The 24,141-nt window shown below is 34.8% G+C and overlaps 1 protein-coding gene across 2 annotated transcripts in view; it reads right to left on the bottom strand.

Moving 5' to 3' along the window:
* Window positions 1-1,780: 1,780 nt before the first annotated feature.
* The window catches only part of LOC108553429 (proton-coupled amino acid transporter 1), a 28,934-nt gene continuing 6,573 nt past the window's right edge, over window positions 1,781-24,141 (bottom strand). Inside the window, exons 2-11 of one of the 2 annotated variants that reach the window (XM_017908318.1) lie at window positions 14,449-14,525; window positions 11,628-11,744; window positions 6,266-6,416; window positions 5,365-5,492; window positions 5,069-5,153; window positions 4,571-4,843; window positions 4,057-4,235; window positions 3,590-3,622; window positions 3,089-3,261; window positions 1,782-2,664 (exon numbers count right to left, since the gene is read on the bottom strand). In XM_017908318.1, coding sequence (XP_017763807.1) covers window positions 2,423-2,664; window positions 3,089-3,261; window positions 3,590-3,622; window positions 4,057-4,235; window positions 4,571-4,843; window positions 5,069-5,153; window positions 5,365-5,492; window positions 6,266-6,416; window positions 11,628-11,744; window positions 14,449-14,525 — 1,458 coding nt within the window. In that variant the 3' untranslated portion in view covers window positions 1,782-2,422. Of the gene's footprint in view, window positions 2,665-3,088; window positions 3,262-3,589; window positions 3,623-4,056; window positions 4,236-4,570; window positions 4,844-5,068; window positions 5,154-5,364; window positions 5,493-6,265; window positions 6,417-11,627; window positions 11,745-14,448; window positions 14,526-24,141 lie in introns of those variants that run through there. The other variant, XM_017908319.1, reaches the window with a different exon arrangement.

The raw sequence follows: 24,141 nt of genomic DNA, 5'->3' as shown, positions 1-24,141 counted from the left end.
TTTTTTTTTTTTTTTTTTTTTTTTTTTTTTTTTGTTTATCACGTTTCTTTCAGTGCTATTGTCTATACATATGTATAAAAAGTTCGATATTAAAGTAGGTGCGTTGATCAATAATAATATACAGCCGAACAATGTACAATTCCTCATGCACTTCCTCGTTTCTGACTTATAAATGTCGATTATACCGCGACCGACGAATAAATAAAATATACATACATTGAATCGAGGTTGCGTTAATTACTTACAAGCGAAGATCAGGCTGAGTAAAACGCGATAAAGTAATTTTTATTCGCTTCTTTGGAAAAGGCAGATTTCTAAGCATAATCGATAATCGCAATGATCGGTATTTCTCAAATATCATTGGAATATTTTCTAAGCGTTCGATCGAATTGGTTAATGGTATTTTGGAAATTAATTTAATTTTTTTGAATCGTATTTGAAACAGGAAGAGGCAAAAATGTAACTTATCACGTTTTTCACCTGTGACTCTCGAATACATTCGTTCGAAGGATCTGCAGTTATTGGCAGACGAAAATCAGCGTATCGTGACTATAATAAGAATCGTCGTCTTTTAGTTTCTTTGCAACAATAACAATTTATGACGATGTGTAAAAATCGTAAAAATTTGCATCAGTGCTGACACGTGTTTGCACGGCGCCAGGTGACCAACAACGCTATGGTATTATCTAAAAGTTTAATTTTAGCTCGTTATCTGATTAGAGACTGTACAAAAAAGGTGATTTAAAAAAATATAATTATTGTCCCTTCGTTTCGTATGTCGATTTGAAACGCTGGCCACCATATCACAACTATGATACAATTCTATCCACGTATGCAACTATAATACACGGAATCGCAATCGGTACGCTTGAAGAAAATTCGATCGAGCTTACAACCCGTGATCGATACCGTCGAATCAAACATCACCGTGACAGTTTCAATTTTATCGTTCAATTCTATTTGAAATGATCAACAATTTTCGTCGGATGAAGTAAAAAAAAAAAAAATAAATAAAATTAAAATAAAATTGGAGCCGTCGTTGCCATATAAGATTCCACGATGTCGCTCGAGGGTTGAAGAGTTTCGTAACATTTCGTCGACAAAAAGTCACTTGCACATCTTCGTCGCATGATAAAATCCACGCCATTGTCTTTTTATATCACACGATCGTTGAGTATGATTAGGATATTTTACATTTTACAATGGTCATCTAGCCAACGGTTTTCTTTGTACGTCGTGGTAACATTCTTCCTTTCATTTTAATTCCTTTCTTTCTCCTTCATTCGTACGAGTTATGTATACATTACGTGTAATCGCGATAACAGTCAGTTCTCGTTCTTTTTACAGAAAATTCGTACATCTAATCAAATAGTCTATACATCATTTACCATATACATATATATATATAAATCTAAGTTTACATTGGGTTCAGGACACAAACAACTAACACTGCTAATTCGTAATATAGGCCATGATATACTATAGATAATACGATTGGTCACAAAAGTACCTGACAATCCTCCGTACAATAAATCTTAATGTATATGTCAAATTTTATCTGCAAACTATTAGATTATTACCTTATACCAGATTAATAAATATTTCTTAGAATAATTAGTTTTATTTTAGATTCGAATTATTAGACTATCATCGCAGACCAGAATAGTAGATATTTCTTAGAAATATTCAATTTTTTAATCCTTTTTACCTTTTTTTTTATAATACATATATACTTAATTGCTATCGATATTATAATTTTGCTACATAATTATATTACTAATTTTATTATCATTTTCATCATCGATCGATTACTCAAAATCGAATATGTAACGAGATCGGATACTTTTGTGGCTAATAGTATACAACGTGTGTAAAATTCGATCGCAGTTACCAATTCTGTCAATCTTTACTTCCAAAAGAGCAAAGAAAAAAATTTTGTTTAATTATTCGGGTTAAAAGTGTATGCCAGAAATCGTACTCCGTTTGATATCAAGGATCTAACTTCGAATACTTTAAACGGTAAATGGTAACACGAAGAATGGTAACCGCAATCCCTTCAAGAACTCGAGATTTGTTACCCTGTTCGTAGAAGTAGAGGATTCTAATAGACGCACTATCGATTTACGGACAGATCACAGATGACGAAGTTATTTTTTTGTGAACCAAGACAATGCAACGCGAATATACAATAAAAAAAGGATTCGGAGATTAACGAATGTAAGACGCAAGATTCACATAATTTAAGATGTGCTAGGTTAATAAATAATACGGTGATCTAAAGAATTTCAAAGGCAAAAGAATCTCGACATTGTTCAAACGAATAATCATTGCCTATATGCTCGCGTAGATGTCATGATCCGTTAATACCGCGCGTGTATGCGTACAAGTAAAAAGTAACAACGATTTATACAAACTAGCCTAGTTACTTGCTAAACGCGAGAATGATCGAGGAGATGCTCTCGTATGTCCCGGTAGCGAAGCCCAGAAGACCGATAAGCACTATTATTATGTCTTTCGATATCGTGCAGAAACCTAGAGATGCGTTCTGCCAGCACACAACCATCTCCATAATCGGCGGGAATATCAGTGCTAAAGCAGTGCTGCTAACTGCACCGACTAGTGATATGAACAGGCCCAATTGAGGTATAGCCTCTGCTAGGATAACTGCAATGAGATAAAACAGAAGTAAATTTTTTAGTATATATTTTTTATTTCATACGTCTTTTTATTTATATTATATATTTTTACTTTCTTTTCTTAGTAATAACATTATTTCTAATATTTTTGTAATATTTTTCCAATATTTTTAATTCTGCCAAGATAAATGCTTTGCAACAAACCAGAGTTCTCTTTCCTATGAATTTGAAATTTTATAATTTTAAATTTGGATTAACAAGAAAATTAGTTTTATCAAGAAATCTGTCATTATCTAAAATAAGTTGTTTGTCTAGAAATTTTGTCTATTCACGAAGATGGTAATCAAGAGAAAGGTGATTCAGATATTTGAAAGCGAAGCTAAAAGTATTTTAAAATCTTGAAAGAATTAAAAATTTGGCCACTTTCGTGATAAGATAATACACGAACTTACATGTTAACAAACACATGGAGGAACGGAAAATGGTCTCTGCTAGAACAGGCCACGTGAAAGGACCAAAGCGGTTGACGATCCTCGGCCAAATGATCGCAATGGGAACATAAAATTGCAATGCATACGTGAGCAATATACTCAACGAGATGGCAACTTTTATGCACTGAGATAAACTGCAAAATAAAATGACACCTTGTTAATATCCGAAGAATTTCGCTTTCATTCGCTATCGTTAAAAGCAATTAACTTGTTCGCTCTGTAAAATCGTCAAAACCACTCGATTATGTCTATTATTAAGTTAAGCTTATTCAAATAATTAGTTAAGTCTATTATTGCAGCATGCAAATTTGGGCAAACAGGACGAAGGTAGGACTCTAATGATAATTATTATCATATTACTTATCGATAAAATAACACGACGACACAATTATTATGCAAACGATTGAGTAAATTTTAAAAAGAACACAACACTTCTAGGAAACCTATATGTATGATAGAAACCTTGAATGCTCGATGATGTTCTTTCCATCCACCCTTCGTATGCAACAGAAAATTACGTTACAAACAGTATTTTCTTAACTATGTTTTTTTTATTTTCGTCTTGCTATTTTTCGCTATCATTTTGCGTCATAGAATTTCGATTATTCTTAACGCAGCGCGATCTATCACCTGGACGCATAACAATCTACTATAGAGTCGAAACAGTATATTTTTCCTTATAGATTCTTTGTTATGTAAAATAGAAACTTACTAATCACTTGCTGAATCATTTAGAGACTATTATATTTACTCATCGCGAAAATCATTGACCGCAATTTCACCGAAAAAATAAATTTAGATAGCATGGTAAATTTGAATTCAGCGAGTGATTAGCGTAAGGTATATTGAGATAAAAGAGACTATATCGACCGAAGGATGATTATAACTATAAGATATACCGATTTATAAAAGTTAGTTCTATTACTTACACATTCTTCGATTCGAGATTTAATGTTACAGATCCAGCCACATCGGGGCCATATTTTAAATAAGATATAAAACCCATCGCGACGAACATCCCACTGACAATCACCATTCCGACATTTAGGACTCCCAGTGGCTTACTGAAATTACTCGGTTTCTTCATTTCGTTCTTTAGAGGTAAAACCTGAAAGATAAGGAAGAAAATTTTCTTAAGGAAGGCTGATTTTCCAAAACTCGCATCGCGAAATTTAATGTCAGCTTTAGAAACTTGCTAAAATTAATTTCAGCAGAAGTCGCCACTTCCCTGACCAAGTTTCCAAAATAAATGCTACTCGTTCTCGGTAATACAACTTTTTGGACGATAATTAGTAGACGTTGATCACGCCGGGATCAGCATGGCGCTCTCAAAGTCTGTTTCTTATTAGAAGGAGGCAACGGAGCCGACGAAGTGACTGGTCGCCAAATTTATAACGCGTTACATAAATGCAGACAAGCACGTGTAGACGCTGGACGACTTACCAAAGTAATACCCTCGAAAGAATATATCACAGTGCCAAAGAACAGAGGCAGCTCGTGCCAATCGGCGATGTACCGCCTCTCGTTGATCGGCGGAAGATCGTGGCACATTATGTACATGGTGGCGACGTAGCCGGCTATGACCAGACAATTTGCCATGGACGAGACAGGCACCAGGTACTTCAGGTTCCTGATCCATGTGCTCAGCATTATGGGGATCAGGATCACAGCCATATGTTCATGATAGCTCATGTCGATCCCGTACACGTCCAACACCTATCAAATTAGATCCCATTAGCAAAGATCGAGTCGCATAACGATGAATTAAAATCATAGTATATAATATTAAAATATCACGTAAATATTAATATTGAAATTATAATATACGTATTAAAATCTGGCATAAATACGATTCAACGATTAAGGAAATAAAATAAAGGAAATGTAAGAAAAAAGATTTTGATCAACTTTATGAAAAGAGAAATTTCAACAAAGTCTCACCTGCTTCATATTCTTCGCAATGAAAACGAAATAAACGCAGCAAAATCCGAGTTGCGTGATACATAAAAATACATTAACCAATTGTCTGGAACAAAGCGATGGATGATTGTATAAATCGTGAGGAACAATGGAAAATAGAACTATGATGGAACGTGTGTTTGAAAATTACGGATTCTCGTTCCTTTTATTCCTTTTCCGCGTGTTTCAAGTAAACGAGACGAGGTAAGAATTCGGTACGGAGCTAGTGCGAATGGTGTACCTACTTCGTTTTGCTCTTATTACATAGGTATACGTACCTCATAAACACGGAGTATTTTCGGAGTGCGAGAGGCCCGGTGGCGAAGCACAATTCCACGGTACCAGCGAATCCAGTCGTGGCACCCGCATCATTAACGCGACGCGTCACCTCCTCGTTACACTTAATCTGTGAGCACACCATTACCAATTTACATTATCGAACAGGAATTTTCACCGTTCTCCATCCCACGTTTACCAATGAAACCGTATTTTTCGGAAAGTCTGAGTCATAAAATTGAAGTACGATAAATAGAGTACACCTTGAGTATAATTAGAATATAACGTCATGAGACGTAACAATAAATTCTTGACAGAAAAGTTGAATAGCTGCTAAATTATTCACATTCTAAAAGAGTACGATGATTATTCTTTCAGAATGATACTGAAATTCCAACAGACTGCAACATCGCTTCTTTTGGCAATCGTTTAAAGACATACATGCAGTATACCGTCCGACCGAGAGGAGTTAAAAGATTTTCTTATTATACTAGAGTATAAAAATTTACAATTTCTCATCAGCTTTAATCGCAAATATTTTTTTCAACGAGATAGTATATACGCTACGAATCGAATCTGCTATGTGTCAGGAATATGTATATATTCTAGTTATATCGAGTACGTATGTGCACAACAGTTGCTTTAACAATGTAATTAACGCTAAACTACTAAATGAGTCAAAATGACTTATTTCGGACTTGTAGTTTTTACATTTACTGGAAACATGTGACTGTTGTCTCATAGTCACATACACATATGCCAGTACACATTATATGGTTCTAGTGTTAAACGTCTATTGCGAGCAGTACATATAATGTAAAGCTTATTATATAACGTGAATCGGTTGAATCGTTATACTCGATTATCGGACAAGAAATACACGAAATAATAGGTTATACGTACAAGAATGTGCTGAGCATGAACACAAATAATGCCAAGGAAGATGGTAAGCGGTGGAGCCAGCAGCAGTCCGGCATGCTTGAAAGCATCCCCTAACGCAAAGATACCCGAGCCGACGTTACCTTTGAACAGGTGCATCATTGTTTCTAAATACCTGTAATTATTCATTCGATATAAATAACATTCTGTATTAAAGTCACACGGAGTCTCAACTCGAATCGAAAATATTCCAATTACCTGAACGTTAATCAGATAACTTATTAATCTTATCAATGCCATTCGTTACTTTTACTCTCTATACGTTCCTCGAAATTCCTTTCTCCGAATTATGACTTTTTAAGAAATCATTGCATTAAATCTCTCGATCGCCCCTCAATTCTTAAAAATTCTTTATTATCAAGATTCCATCCTTTCTCCAAATTACGATTTCTTTAAAAGTCGATCTTCTCTACATCTTTTACAATTCGGACCTCGAAAATACCTCGTAGAAATATTCTTAGAAAAAATTCTCGAAAAATGTTTGCAACTGAATACGCAGAAGGTATTAATATTATAAAATGTCGTATCACGCGAAAATAATTTACATTATCCGAATTATGCTGAAAAATATAAATAAATCGGCGTTTACTCGACGAAATTGACTAAGCGAACAGGGCAAAGATTATAATCCTGAGAATTTCAAAGAAAGCTTCCATGGTGATCAACAAACGAACGAAATTAAAGTAAGCGAAGCAAAATTTCGCTAGGGTAAAGTGAATTTTGTAGGAGGACAATTTATTCGATATCGCGCGTCGGTGTGGAACGAAAGTTAATGGAAATTCGATCAGCGTTGGACACGTTGTTAAGCAGCCTAAACAAAGGTTGGTACAGTTGACAAGAAATTTCCCCAAGCATTCCCATGTCCCGTCGCGCGAGCTAATTTAAAATCGCCGGCGAATGAACTGGCCGACCGAGTTTGAAAACGTTTCGTCCCATGCTTGTCCCGTGGTTTAAGTCTTTGCATAAACACACGTGAGGCTAATCCATGAATGTGTCGTTAATTATTCACCAAACACGATGATCATCAGAGTAACGGATGATAAATGCGAATAGAGAACCGCGGACAAAAATAAATTAACATAGCGTTACTTTTGTCGCTTCTGACTAGAACATCTATAAATATATTGTTATATGCACTCTGTTATCATTTTTTTAACTCTTTGTTTGACTCTTGATGATCTTATTCACGCTGTATTGAAAGCAAGAGGGAGAATATGAATCAATGGTCAAGTTCGATTCGTCGAGAAGTCATTTGCAAGAGTTATTGACCTATTAACTGCTAACTGCTTCTAAGAAATTCTTGCATAATCCTATAGTTCCAATTGCTTTGCGATGAATGTAATGAAAATATACTTTCAGGGAATTAAATATAGTAGGTGAAAAAAGTATTGGCACACTGTATCACAAGGAAATTCATTTAACCAGAAACTTTTGATTTTATTGAAGGTTTGTGTAAGTACGTATAGAGCACAATAACTTCAGCACAGAGTAATCTTTTTATGGGTGGAAAATCTTTTCAAGTTTCAGAGCCTTGATATTTCTTCATACTCTGATTATAATCTTATTCCGCAATGTTTTTCACAATAGAGCGATAGAGCATTAAAAATTAAACGTTCTTTGTGTAAAAGGCTTTGTTGTGTCTTGTACTATTAGAAAGTTAAATTTAGGAAAGCTAGTAGAAAAGAGCAGTGAAAATTCAATCGTTGAAAGAAACGATTGCTGCATGTATAGTCTGTTATGATATACATATACATATACACTCATAGATTTTCATCCAAAGTGAAAAATTACGATTAGATGAATTTTCTTGCAATATAGTGTGCCAATATTTTTTTACCCACTGTATATGTATCTTTCTTGATTATTCGTTTTACTAAAATCAATCAAAATGATTGCTTTTAAGTGCTTTGCATCTACAACGAGTGTCAACATTCATCTGCTTTTGGTAAAACTAATACTAACTTTTATTGGATCGAAAAGGTAATTATATATACTTATTTATTTTCATTACACAATTTTAATTATCATTATCTATGCATACTACATTTACGTCTCTTTTTACGGGTAGATAGCTACAGCGTGAGAAGGAAATCTTCATTCGAGGATTACTATTATTATGTGTCTACTACAAATTTCTTCTGAAGATCTTCCAAGTGGTGGCCATTCGAGTTGACGAAAAGGTGATTGATCGAATATATCTATTTATAAAAGACTAGACCAAAGTATTTATAACGTTCCTTCGAAAATGAAGGTACAATGCGAAGAAGATAGGCCTCGATCGCACAGGAGTTTCGAGGCGATTGCGAAGGGCCTTTGATGAAACGCATAATCGTGCAATCGATTAAAATACTATTAATACGTCACGACAAACGGCGATTCCCCAAATGAAAAGTTAAATGTGGAAATTACGCGAACCAATGAGAACTTATGCCAACATATTTATTTCGAGATTCGGCAGCGGCTTTCGCGGTTTGTAGGAAAAGTCTAGGCCTGATGTTGCTCGTTAATCACGTTCGTTGACGATATATCCACACGTTTGATGAAGCCAAAGTACACCTTACCAAGCTTTAATCATCGTCGATAAAACAATAAAAATAGACGAGGCTGTGAGACTGTAATCATTCGAATATTGCTTTATTTTCTCGCGTTCGTGTTCCCTACAAAATATCCAAACACGGTACGTATTTGCAACTAATTACCTCGCGTATTTATTTTACACGAATAGTCTATTATGTACCAAAGTTTGAATAAATTGTCTCACTATCCTGCCGTTTAAGAGGATTACGCGAAGAGGATTATTTGAAACGATTATTTAGAATGATTATACGAAAGTTTCGCAGCCACCCACGGTGGTTGTGCTTTCAGAAAGGTGGTGTGCATCATCCTGCTCGTCATTTACTCCCTTCTAGATTGTTTCATATCTTGATTTGCATTAATGTTGCGCGTGCTCGCGAATTAAGGAAATTACCCTTGCACGTGACCGTCATACATGATTCCGGTGTAATATCGTCAGAAGAAACGTGCCCGGGTAACGCGTCTGTACCAACAATAACCCTGCAATTAAAAGAGTAGACGATTTCGTTCAGCTTGTAACTCCAGATTGAGAGAGGAAAGACGAGTCATACGTGGAATATATTCATGTCGTTGCATATGATTTAACGTATCGCGTGTAGCGACGAACGGATGTAATGGGGTAAGAGATTTTTCGATGGAATGCTGTAATCGCGAGTGTCAAGTGAAAAGGAAGAATTTGCGAAATCTGAAACGATCTAACAGGTAAATTACTAGGTGTAAAATATCGTAGGAAAGCAAAGCGAAGATTTCGAAAACATTCTTTGAAGTTTCACTGGAACTTTAAAAGATAAAGAAAGGGACAGTAGAAACTCTAAAATATGAAATAATATTTATGAATTATTAATAAAAAAATTCTACAAAATTGCTCTAAGATCTCAAAAAGAAAATTAATCGAAGGAGGAACCAGAGTAATTCCTTTTATTTATGTAAATTTTTCCTAAAACATGCATCAATAAATTAAATATTTAATTCTACCATTACAACAACATATGTCGAATTTCTCGTTTTTCCAAGTTAAAAGGCCAAAGATAATTGCTAGGTATTATAAAATACCACAAGGTTGAGTTAACTATCGAAACAGAGATTGGTATATCTGATCACCTAACAGCGTGTATGCAATGAAATTAACTGACTCGTCGCGAATACATATACACCTTTGTTTCTTATTATCTCCGCAATGGTATCCTTGCAAGCAAGCGTTGGTATCAAGACTCTTTATCTTTGTGTATGTAGTTTGAATATCCTCCGGTGAATGGAACGCGAGGTTAAGAACATTTACTCGAAGCATAAACGAGTCTGACGTGCTGTACCTCAAGGCCTAAAGTTCTGCGCCTTAATTACACGTCACAATTACGATGGCGAAAAGAAAATCTAGGTTTACCGTGTTATAAATCAACTCGTCTCAACATCTTCCGCGGTATTCCGTAATTGTTTCAAGAAAAAGACGCGTTAATCCTAAAATTATCTTGCTCTTCCCGGAAAGGAAGTGCAACCTCAACCGCTGAACCATGTCAAAATTACGTGGATCTTCTTGGGAAATAATAATGTTCAGGTAGATCACGGAAAACGGCGATTATCCTTTATAACTATTTTCTTCCTCTCGGTCATATCTTCATCAAATATCTTCATCAAGTGCGCAGTACGAAAGGATAATATACGTGAGAACCATCCGATCGGTTCCAGCAAAAGGAACAGAACCGTTCACTATTCCTCGAGTGTTCTAATTATGAGAATTCCTGTGGAACGTTCCGTTGTAAGCGCGAACAAAGAAATACATACGCTTCTAGTTGGAAAAATGAGGTCAGATCGTGGCAAGAACGCGAATCTTAAGTTAATTCGAGTAGCTTCGGCAGAACTTGCGAAACCGGTAACCATTTCCTGTATGTATTTACGCATAAACTGATCTAAATCGGAAAAAAATTCGAAACTGAATTGTGACTGCAATTTGAGAATCTTGAATTCGTGAAACGATATTCTATTATACATATAAAAATTTGTCGACTTGTAAAAAATGCAGAGCGAATAAAATGATCATATTGACTATTAATTAGTTTAGCATGTGAACACTAAAACTACTAAACCCGTCAACACGATGGATTTTAAATATTTGCGTTCACATTTATTGCAAGCGTAGAATTGTTTTTAGCGAAATTAACTTTATTCATTATTTAAATAGGAATGTAATTATACTTGCATAATCTTCATTACTATTATTTAAGAATACTACACTTAAAGTACACGATACAGCTCGGTAAGTGTAGTATTAAAGCCATATTGTATACTTTACTGTGAAAAATGTAAAATTAACGAGAAGATCGTAATATCTTGATAATATTCGAATTTTCCATTTTATTTCGAAACGTGAAAACTGTACGAAACAGCTTTGTTCGATATGATTGCAACAGAAAGTAATTGTAATTCTGATTTTTAATTTGCGGCATCCTATACATATTTGCATTTCTGTAGTAAGATAAGAATAAAATATTCATAGGTAACAGAAAGTGAGTGCAGTCAGTAGTGTGCGAGTGAAAACCACAAGAGCGGAACCTATCCCGCTGCTGTGTAACATATCCGCACAAAACCACACACACACGCGCGGGCATAAAAGAAAATGAATTCTTCCTTTTGGAACTTTGCAACTCGAGTTATTTTAGCTCGGTTGGTAGTTTAATCGAAAGTCGAGGCAAAAATCGGCGCAGAAGGACAACTCGAACAAAATAAGAATCGAGAGTTTCGAGGTAACTGAACTTACGAGGTCGGATGGTGAACGGATATTCCATGCTCATCGCTTCCGCCTTCTATTTCGCCGCCTTTTTCCACAGCCAAAATAGGGTCCTTCGACTGGAAGGCCCCGTATGTACTGCCATTCCTGGAGAATAAACCAAAACTTATGAGCATTACGTATGAACATTATTTTTTATTCCTTTTTATTTGAAAAAATTACGAATATTATCACGCTAATAAAGTAAAAGAACTTTACATATTCTCAGGTAATTTAAAATAACCTTCCTCTCTATAATAAATATTAAGAATATCATAAATATCATAAATATAAATATCTACTTAATTGAGCAAACTCTGCAACCTTTTTTTAATTTTTATATTTCAATTTTTTTAATAATCGAGGACTTGATCTTTTGCGATTACCTATATGTATATATACTTTGGGTATATAATTAATATAACTTGCAATATTTTGTACGCTTAATTTTCTCCCATATAATTCCATTAAGAATTTCATATTTTTCAATAATAATATCAATTACAATAGTACCATTTTGAAAAGATTAATATTGACACTGAGAAGTATAAAGACTCTGCTTCGACTCAGAGTTCTGACGTAAACCGTGGAATTAAAGGCACAAGAATTTTTCCTAGATGTAACAGTTTTTCGCACGATATGTCGCAAACGTGATTGTGAAACGATTCTTCCATTCACAAGAATTCGTGGCTGGGGATTACACGCGAATTACGTAAACATCGACGCCAATAGAACCTCTAATTGCTGAATGTTTCTTTGTTAAAGAAACCCGAGATCGGCCGCAACAAGCGCAACTAGAATGCAGTGCCAGCGAGGCTGCTTCTGTATAAAGTTACGTGCAACTTTTCCCATGAACGTCAAACCAGTTGCACGTGAGATTTACAATTACCATAGCGCAACTTCTACGGTAGACTTGACGACGCTAGAGCTCGCCCAGCACGTTTTACTTTCACTCGAATTGTAATCGAAGTTGAATAATGAAGTTGCATCGTGGAAATTAAATATAATAATCGTTAATTGCAACAGAGTATGTGTATAAACACTACCGTTTAAAAGTTTAGCGTCGCTTTGAACGCTTATGATTTATGGAAAGGAAAAAAAATAAAGATTCATGTAATTATACTTGTCTTTAAAAATAAAATAGATCTTCTTTCGATCGTACTGTCATACTTGGGCTTTATATGTTCAAATAGTATTTAATTGCTTTTCTGGTGAATTTATATATTTCGAACTATTTCACGAATTACAGGATCTTCTTCTTTGAAATTCGAAGATAGTTTTATTAAAATCTAACAGAAGTAACTTTAAGTAAATGTAACAACTTGTTTTTATTTTATCATTTTTCAACACGTGTATAATAATTTATTACATATTTCATAGTTGAAACATCAGTTCGATAAGAAAGCTGATAAAAAGGAAAACATGCAATTAAAAATTGCTCGATGCAATTAGAAAACATCGTTAATCTTTTTAACGAGCTGCATCGCGTGCAATATATAAATCATAACGAATTGGATCAATGGAAAAGTGGCAGCCTTCATTCGGAAAGTCCTACGTATTTCGTTATGCACGATTTGACATTAACGTTCCAAGGCAAAGCCCCTCTAGATTAGTTTTCATTAGTCCAAACAAATACTTCAGACTTTCCTTCTTAGACAACGAGCTGTGGCACGAACAACGTCAAATTGACTACGCGTCATTTATAATTCTTCTTTAAGCAACGCAAATGTTTTTCTTTTCAAAGCTCGCGCAATTTACTAGCAGAGGTATTCTTTACAAATTACCATTAGGAATAAATCAACTTCAACGATTAAGACGTACATATGCGGCACGTACATAATTGTTTCTCGGATAACAGTGGAAATATTATAGTTAATACGTACTTAACCTTTAAAAAATCGGAAATGAGAAAAGGCGCAATTAAATAAATTCTTTCTTCGCTACTGAAAACATTTCTGCGTCGTAATAAACGAGAAATTTATAACAGAAAAAATTAACCGGTTTCTTCTTATTCATGAATAAATGAATACTCAAGAATACCCGGGGTGATAAATGAGCAATGTATGGCAAATGTTACGTGACGATTGCATGAAGATTCGATAGATACTTTAATGCTTCTTTACTATCTATTTGCAATCATCGTTGCGAAGAATAAATTGCGGAGAAGCGATAATCAATCAAGCATAGCAATTAAACGCTCATCATTTGTAGACGCTGCAACATTTGTAAATCTTCGGAACTAGCATGGGTCATGCAAGGAGATTTAAACAGATTAGAACGAAATGTCAAATCGCTGTACACCGTGTGCCAAAAAGGTAAACTCGCGGGTGAAAAGCGTGTCGAATACCATGAAGGTTTTACGGTTCGATGCTAGATCGAAGGAATATCGGTAGGTGCCAACGAGCTACGTCACTTTTGGCTGCGGGCTTGCCATTGAAAGAGGAACGTGTATCTAAGGCTTGCTGGTTTCGCAATTTGCCCGTTTAGTGCTAACCAGTCTATTCCACTGACTATTTTGGGTAACGTTGAACTGGATAAAACGCGATTCTCGTAAGAATTATTACGAACTGCCTATGCGACATTAGCAGTATATTAGAGGTAATGGAAAGATAATCTTAAAAGGATGAAATCTATGGTAACGATAGTAGAATTAGTAAAAATTTTTGATAGTGTATGAATGAAAATAAAAATTGATATCAGAGTATAATTTATAGTGATTAAAATGCAATCATATGGTACTATAAATGTCGCAAAAAGACGAATTATAAATAAAATTTCATTAATATTTATTGCAAAGGGAGCATTTATTCACCTGTGAGGTTCCTTTAGAGTCATCTCGTCACCACGCAAGGAACTCTTCTTCACAGAGGGGTTTTTGTGCATTTCCATCTGCAAACATAATTAAATCACTTTATTAACACCTCACAATGAAATAGATTATCCCACTTGCATTATTAAAGAACAAAGTACAAAATGAAGTAAATCATTCTATTATCCGAGAATATAATTAGAAATATTTTATTTATCGTATTAAAAAATTATAAAATGGTTATCAAATATTTTCATCGAATTATTATACGACCGCGATTCAGTATGCAGAGGTAATATGGTGCCAAGATACGTCAGCTATGTAGACTTAAAATTTGTTCAATTTTTGTTATCTCGCCTCGAAAAGAAACAAAATTTCGGAGATATATTTTTAGCGATGAAAATGTTATATAAAATGCAGTAACACATGTTCCCGATTTTATGTGACATTATGTAAACTCTGGCTTAACTAAAAACATTACAGCTCATACGAACAAGTACTCAAAAATGGCTGCCATTGAAGATACCTTCTACTCGACACACCTGAGCTTTTAAAAATGTGCCTGACTAAAAAACAATTACATTTTAAACGACAATCCTTATTTAAATTTTCGGCTAAATTAAATTTATTTTAGACTAATTTATCATTTGCCATAATTAGTTATCTTCTTACTGTCTCAAGATAATTCCTAAAATAAAGGGGGGAAGTAAAAAAGCCAGAGATATCTTACAATCGTTTGATGATATTTTAAAAAGCAGTTATATTGTCCTTGGAATCACTAATCATCTCCAACAGAACTTTTTCAGCGGAATTTATCATTTTTTTGTTCCATTGAAATTCCACATTCGGGAGACAAAGAGACAATCAACCAATTAAGCTCTGAACCAACGACGTAATCGCCGCTTTTCTTCGACGAACAACCGATCGAGCTGAGGTCGCGCAAAGTTCAATGGAAGATACTGATCAAACGATACAGTTTCCCACGGAAACGTGACTGAACATCTGTCCATCGGCTTCCTTCGGTTTTCTCCGGTACTATTCCGCTCCGTTAACAAGCCGCCTTTACAAACAAGCGACATGCAATCGGCGGATAACGTAACATCGATTTTTACCCTTTGTTCAACTGCAACTCGTAATAGTCGAGGATCCCTCTCGTGAACACGTGGAAACATCGAGTATGACAATTTAATCTATATTCCGTATCGTTTGGTAAATAATTATGAAGGCGAATATCGATATGATTAATGGTTATGGAAATAAAAAAAGGGGATGGACTCTATCTTCGTACAAGTACAATTCTAACCTTATGTGAACTAAACTTTCTGATTTAAATAACGAATATGAAAGTAGCTATAAAAATGTAATTTTAGTATATTTAAAAGACAATCTCGTATTTTTTGAAAAAACTTCTATATCTATAACCTTTAAATTCTTTAACGAAGATAGTAATAGATAAGGAGATCTATTATCTTAATTGAAATTCTTTAATTTATCTGAATTTAAACTTTTTATCTTAATTGAAATATGAAATCGCTAATCTTCAATTGCCAAATTCAACCTAGCATAGTAAACAAATTACGAAATGTTACGCACTTAATATTTGAAAATAAAGACGAAATTTATAAGGGTTTTAGAATGATATTTAATTGCAGAAATGTCGTATAATATTCAATTGCGAAAATTTCGCTATGAAACGAAATATGCCAATCGAGAGACCCCTGGAAAACGCGTGTCACTGATTGATTTCGTAAGTAATAATTGTGCGTGTTCGCGGGTAAATTGAACTTCGCGGTCGAAGGGTGAAACATCAGATCGCGAGAAGTCGCTAGGGCGCACGCGTGATACGTTACGCCACGTGCACGCCAGTTGGCCAATAACAAACTGATTTATCCGTTGATTCTCGCTGTTTCACGTGAAGGAATTCGTGACTCCGTTGACGTGTTAACGCTCGATAAATGATTGACTTTTTCTTTTATGATGGTGTACAGTGACTTGATACGACAACGATCAATGCTCAGTGCAATTTATGAGTCTGGCGATGAGGTCAATTCGCTGGCGAAGTTTTAATGGCTACGTGTCAAGAATGGATAAAACGTGCAACGAAAAAATGAGTAAGAGGACACAAAAAATGAAGAGCGCGACAAGAAGCTGTGCGTAAGTACATGAATAGTTTATATATTTTTAGATAAAATAGGAACAAGAAAAAGCTGTAGGGTTCTAGAAAAGGATTAAATTTAATAAAAAGGAACAGAAAATAGATACCGTAGTAAAAAATTTTTAGGGCAAAATTGCAATAAAGATTAGTAGCGAATTATAAAAAGTAATTTAGTTAGTTCTTATTAAACGTGTGACTGATAAATTCACGAGGAGAAAAAAGATACTTCCATCATAAAAATGAGCTGTGATAAAAAGCTTATTTATGAATATTCTTTATGTATAATTGTAAAATCTGAAATGAATGACTTTTTAAGGTAAATTGCACAGAATTCTCTTTATTTAAGTTATTAATTGACTAATTAATCGTCGTTTATAACACTTCTGTAAATTACGATTTTATCCAAATATATTTCCATTAATAATTTCATTTATGCCACGTCATTCTGTTGTTTATAAATATTATCATTTTTTATCAAGTCGAGTTCTTCTTGTTTGTTTTAAAAATTGTAAATATTCCATCATTTTCATACTGATATATTTGATAGCATATCTGGCTTGTTTGGTAATAACAGTTTTTCTTAACGACACTGAATGTGCGCAAAGCAACATACAACAACGAAATAACATGTCATTTTACTTTATGCAACTACTTACCTTCAATAAGAAAAATTGCTTTATCGCTGCATTTGCTAATAATTTAAGATGCTCCATTCGCTTGCAAATTTTCAAGAAATTAGGAAAAGTTGCAGAAAGAAACGGAAAAAAAACACTAAACTTTTATCTTTACTATATCTAAGAAAACTTATGATTATTCAAACTTGGAACTCAACTGCTGAAAATACTGGAAAAGCCTCTAATATCCCACCAAATATTAGAGGAAATTTCTTACAATTACTTACAATTTCTGGAAAATTTCTAGTTATTACCAAAATATCCATTACTATCTAATACCAAAACTCCACCTTGCCAAAATTCCCCAAATTCCCTAATACTCTGATAATCTTATTGAAATATCACCCAGAGTTACAACTCAAACGCTAAAATTTCGAAGGTAAATACAATTTTTTTTTTTGTTCTTTGCACTGTTCCAATGAAATTATTGAAAACTAATCATTCCTTTTTTTCTACACGGAATAAGGGAGATTAATATCACTTCGAAGAGATACAAAGGAACTGAGGAAAATGATCATGGCAAAAATGATTTACAGGGATCAAGACAACAAAGGGAAAGATAAAAGGGGCAGGACGATTACGAAAGATTGCAAGAAGAAAGGTTTAAATGTCCGCGAAACATTAACATGCAATTAAGACTCTCTCTGTCAGAAGGCTTCGATGATTGATTCGTAATCATCCCTAGTGTTAATAACACAATCGAGAAGTTGACGGGTGTTATCTTCCCAACCGTGCATAATTCTCCATTAACCGGTTCTTCGCTGATTTCACACTGGAAAACTTTCAACAAGATAGCTTTATTAGCATATTAAGATAGACGATCCTCTGCCCTGACGTAACTAGTAAATAGATAACTGTGCAGTCTCCTTTTTCTCTCGAATTGCACAAAATGCTTATCCATCACTAATCACCATGTTACGACACGATGCTATTCAATCGGTCTCCAACATTCTGAGTAGCCAAATTTTATTATCTCAGACTGCATATAAATTGCTTAGCCAATCTCTTATTAACGCTACAATCACTGACCTGTAACGCGTAACTGAATAAACTACACAAAAACGATGCTAATTGGAATGAAATAATGAAGATATAATTACATTTCTACAAATAAAAATCAACGTTAATTTTTGCCAGAAGCAGCAACACATTTGCAGTAATTGCAAGAATAAAATATTCGAAATTAGGCGTTTTAACTCACTAGGGAGTTCTAGTGTTAAAAGACATCGTCTATTCAAACGCAGTAGTTATAGATGCAAGAAAAGCGAATTAAACAAATGCCGACTAAACGAAGTACTATTAGGCAGTTTAGATTTTCAGTTGAGAAAATAAAAGACACAAAATGAGGTATTTAAATGTTCTTGGAAACGAGTCAGTAATTTATTTTTTGTAGTTTTGTCGTCGACATTCAGGAATGAAGTATTGTGTCATTTGGAGTTACATAACTGTTTAGATTTGAATTGTTTTGAGAGACAATTCATGTGTTTTAAGATTCTGAGTACAGATAAGATTCCGAAGTACTGTATTTTTTGGAAAACTACTTTGTATCAAGTATGTTATATGCATAACTGAAAGGATTAGAAAATTGCCTTGAGATTTTATTGCGCGAATGGTACCTGATGTCATGGACATTTGAACAAGGTAATAAAAAGTATGTAATTTACCTCTCTATGAAATTTATGACAAAAAGCAACCACTCCCACGCGGCCATCTATTCCTCTGTTGAAACCCAGCAATTTTCGACTCTGGAAGAGCAAGAGGAAATGGCTCTTTACACGGAAAATGTAACAAACGAGGTGTTCGAAGACCATTAATCGTTTCCTTGTGCAAGGTCGAGAATTTCGTAACGAGGAAGCGCTCAATTAGACCAGGTGGCATTCAGACGAGTGAAAAAGGGCCATCAGTTTAGGTGTCAAACTAATTCGACAGTAATTACGACCTACGCTCGCGTACTTTAACAGGCTAAACGCTTTGAATAAAATAATCTTTTTCACAGACATGGTCATTTCGAATATTTCACATATACAAGCACTATGAACCGATACTTAAAGGGATTAGAAGATCGGAGATAGAACGTATCTTAATGCACGGATACTTCAAAATTCTGAAGCAATATCTATATAGAAGAAAAATAACTCGATTTAATAACCATAGTTTTGACTTACTAAGATCGAAACCCAAATCTTAATTACATATCGCCTTATCTGTCGATCGGATTAGTTTGATTGCACTGCACTTCTCGAAGAACAGTCATTATGGTTTCACGATAAACTTGTTTTAGCGCATCAATATTGAACAAGCATTTTGAAGTGTCAATGCAAAAATCATCAAAGTGCATACTCTCCTTGAAAACGAAGCGACACTTTACCCCCCTTGTTCGTCATATTTAAGAAACAGATATCTCTATCATAAAGCAAAGATTCTCGCGATGTTAAAAGAAGCCACGAGCAAAGAGACAAATAATAATTGGGGAAGAAAAGGATATCGATAATAAAAGAACCTGATGAAATTTTACAAGCACGTCCATATGAAATATTTGGCAAATTCGTCGCAAATAATATAGATGAGCGTTATCGGTGATTTCATAATGTTACATTTACGAGTAAAGGGGTAGTGCCAATTAGTAGGTCGTAGGAACAAAGATAGAAAGATAGCACTGATATTAAGCGAGATTTTAACAGATAGCAATTAGAGATTCGTCGAAGCTTAGGTTGGAGAAATCACGAGATAACGGTGTGCACACGCGTCGCACGTCTCGATTATCGCGAAACATGCGTACGTCGCTTTTCATGCACTATTGCGTTACATGATTCGCGAAAGTGGATCATGTTCATTGTCTAATTTTATACTCACGCAATATCATAGTTGTGTTCTATTGTCTGGGTACAAAGCATCTTAATTTATGGGAGAAGAGAGGATTTTCAATACAAACGAGGCTTAGTCACTAGGTTGAGGAGGATAGAATGAAAGTCGAGTAGTGGTAGACATTGTTCGAACGAAATTTTTGTTATTCCCAATATTTATTCGCCATATATTCACGTAAAAAATCAAGATAATGCCATTTACGTCGTTTATGTCATTATAAAAATAACTACTTGCTCCTGATTGAAACAAAATAATTTTTAAGATAATTATTCGTTGACCTATACGCGATATTGAAACTGAGTGGCAAATAAGGAACTCTGTAAGAAAATAATAGAAATTTTTTCCAAAAATCACATGTACGATCCGTATTTATATATTTCTTAATTTTTTCTATTAGGATTTGTCTTTATCGAATTGAAAATTTTTCCGATTAGTACAACTTTTGCTCCGAGTCCTTTAAATAATATCAAATTTCAAACCTTCTAATTGTAATTTGAGAGTAACCGATATTCGGCGAATCAATTTACGCTGTATCGACGATATTCTCCAACCCACGATTTCTAACTAAATATTTCGGTCGGTACGTCTCATTGAACCTGTCTTGAACATGTTTCCACCAGGTGTAGCTCGCGAATAATCTAAATTGCAAAGGCTAATTAACAGTTATCTCTCGATGAGTAGAACAAATGGAACGACACAGATAAAAGAAAATACACGTGCAATAATTTGCGTTGAAATTGAAAACACGCTGGCAATAAAGAATTATCCAACATGGGCTCTTTATAATCAACCTTCCTTAAGAACGAATTTCTCGTTTTCCTTGTCGGCACGTCAGACACAGTTCCACTTCATTAACCTCAGGGATCCAGTTAGCGTCGTGAAATAACGAAAATAAATATTCTGTTGTAAATTCCTTTTCACGAATATCATCGAAATCTACGAAATAACAGAAGAAATGACCCGCATGCTTTCTTATGCATACCTCGTGCATTACCGTGCTGCAAGTCATTCGTAACCAATGATGTCACGTGTAAAAATATGTAACTTCGACCATGCGGTATGTGCATATCTGAAATATTCTTATATTCCATCTCGAAGCGACAACTTTATTTGGTCATGTTTACTCGTCAGATCGTTTTTTCAGTCGTCAGATCGTCAGATTCTCATCAGAGCCGATGAGAAGGGATGGGAATAAAAAGACGAACATGATGGTACCTAAGCGGAAACAGAGTGTAGCAATTACAAATTAGTGGCCCATTCTTCGTCTCACAGTAGGGTGTTCGACTGATTACGATGGCAAAAGGGCACGGGAATTATGCTTTTAAGTCAATTGCTCTTTTAATGCGATTCTTCACACGATTACGTTCCTTGTTGCAAAGGCGATAGCCGTGGTAACGGTTCGCCATGTCTCTATATGATCTCGTCCCGTTGATTTCACGGAATGATTTAACTAGATTTCAATTGAATAAATACCAAAGATGTTTATAGCACTACGAGTCAATGTCTAATAATCAACTGAAGCGAACCTTGACAAAATTTCGTTGAGGCTTCTTACTAAAATTCAGCTAATTTTCAAAGTAGCCTTTAACTTTCTATCGTTAAACCTCCCTTATCTGTATCGCAGTTTCGCGACGAAGTTTTCAGTTGTTGGGTAAACGTATTGTACTCTCTTTTGCTGCAACGAAAACAAGGAAAGTAGTGTCTAAAATGCCTAGAGTGCAAAAATGTGTACAGGAATCGCTGAATAACACTTTACGTGCTTACACTTGCCGTTTGGTTTCCTTTCTCTTTTCTTCCTTTTCAGAAGGCAAAAGATAAAAAATCAGAAATGGCGAACAGGAAAGGGAAAATGACGAGTTCACTTTACGTGCTTACACTTGCCGTTTGGTTTCCTTTCTCTTTTCTTCCTTTTCAGAAGGCAAAGGATAAAAAATCAGAAATGGCGAACAGGAAAGGGAAAATGACGAGCTTATTTTAAATTCACCTTCGCTGTCACAATTCATCGGATAAGACGGATTGCAACAACAAACTCGTTCTTTTCTTTTTCTTTTAAATAACCTATCGGCTATATGTCGAGAGTATAAATGGCGCTATCCCTGCGAAAATAACCAATGCCAGGTATTTCTTGCATCGAACTTCCGTCGCAACGATACGCGGCAGGTTCGATAACGTGGCGCCCTGTCGGTCTTCAGGAATTCGCATTTGCACCACGTGCACCAGGAAGAAACATATCGTCTGAGCCAGAACACCGTCTCGGCTAGAATTAGCCTTCCTATTGGCCCAACTTTGATCCATTCCCGCTCTTGATGCACGCCCAATAGCTGTTTTTAATTAACATCTTGTTGGGTGCCGCGACGACCCGTTCTTCCAAATAAATTTAATCCCACGTTGCATATGAATGGCGTGTGCTTTTATTGAAATTATTATTTTATGCTGATGAATCAGTGAATCGATCTTATCGTCTTCCATTTTCTCTTCCCGTTTTTGGTGGGCACTTTGTGTCGATTCTTATGAAATTTTGTTTCTACGTCGAAGAGCTAGAATTTTCATCTTTTCATCATTATCATTTTATATTAGTAGATTGGTTTGTCCTTTTCTTCTTTCCTTTGGTAGGAAATTTGCGTGATTTTTCGTATTTAATCCTTCACTGAATGTCGCTTTTCTCTTCTTCTATTAATTTCCACTTCTCTCTTTTTATACAAATTTTGCGTGATTTTTATAAATATCAAATCTCGCATTTTACGGCATTTTTTCGTTCTATTCATTAATATTATTATTTTATATCAGTTAATCGATAAATCGATTTTATCTCCCTTTATCTTTCTTTTTTCACAGGGACTTCCGTGTAACATTTTGTGAATATTTAATCTCGCAGTGCACGTAACTTTTTCGCCATTTTATCAGAATTGTACGTTCTACCTTTAAAATATCGGTAAATTAATTTTATCGTTTCCTTCCCGTCTGCTTACTAATTATTTTCCATAAGGTATTACTACTCCTCGAGTTGCATCGAGACACAGTAGCAACTTGCATTTCCTTCGACAAAGTATAGGAAGATTTTGAGACCAAATATAACGCACGGTACCGTTTTAGAAAATCGTGTTATTTTAAGATCAAAAGCGAAGCGACGTGCATGAAATACGCCATTTCTGAAACACCCAATATAACGTTGTTAGTATGTTTACATTGATCATTGGCTAGCGGGAATATTTGCGAACGTTTGCGCAGCATCGGGCTATTTGAATTATATACAACGTTAAAACAGTTCTGTCATAAATCATACAACGGGATTATAAAAGTTGCTCTGTCAATCGATCAAAATTTCGCTTTCTTACGTCGACAAAATTTTACTCTACTTTATACTTTACGATAAATTTCGTGGAAGAAAAATGTTGAACGATCGATCACGGAAATGAATGTAAACATGTTACATGCACACATTAATAACGGATATATCTCAATGCAGTGGCGTAGTAGGAAAATATACTTGTGAATATATGTATATACATTTCTAAAGGAATTCAACAAGATCGATTCATGAAATCGATCAATAGCTACCGATAATAGTAAGCTTTATTTGTGGACATCATTCATACTTAATTGCTTTTGTATTCGCAAATTCTTCAGTTCTTTAATGATTGATTTATACCAAAGATCCCTCGATTTTCTTATCCACCAAGATAACAGTTCAATTCGACAGTCCTCTCTTTAATATCGATTCTAATCACTTGTACTTCATTCTCGTCCATAAATATTTATAACATATTAAGAATCCCTTACCAATATACTTCAGGGACACCATATAAATATTCTGATCTATGTATCAACAGCTATACTCTTCCTAAACCAAAATCCAAAGAAAGAAAGACTTATTGTTAGTATTAAAAGGGTCCTAACACTGGAACTACCAACTTGTAATGTATATTTATATATTTCATACATATATATACACAAAAGTAACTGCGTATTTTTATTATATTTTTGTTGAAAGTAACCGTGTAA

The sequence above is a fragment of the Eufriesea mexicana genome, unplaced genomic scaffold, assembly GCF_001483705.2.
Source record: "Eufriesea mexicana isolate 0111107269 unplaced genomic scaffold, ASM148370v2 scaffold10344, whole genome shotgun sequence".
Lineage (NCBI taxonomy): Eukaryota > Metazoa > Arthropoda > Insecta > Hymenoptera > Apidae > Eufriesea > Eufriesea mexicana.
This window is presented reverse-complemented; position numbering and strand designations above follow the sequence as displayed.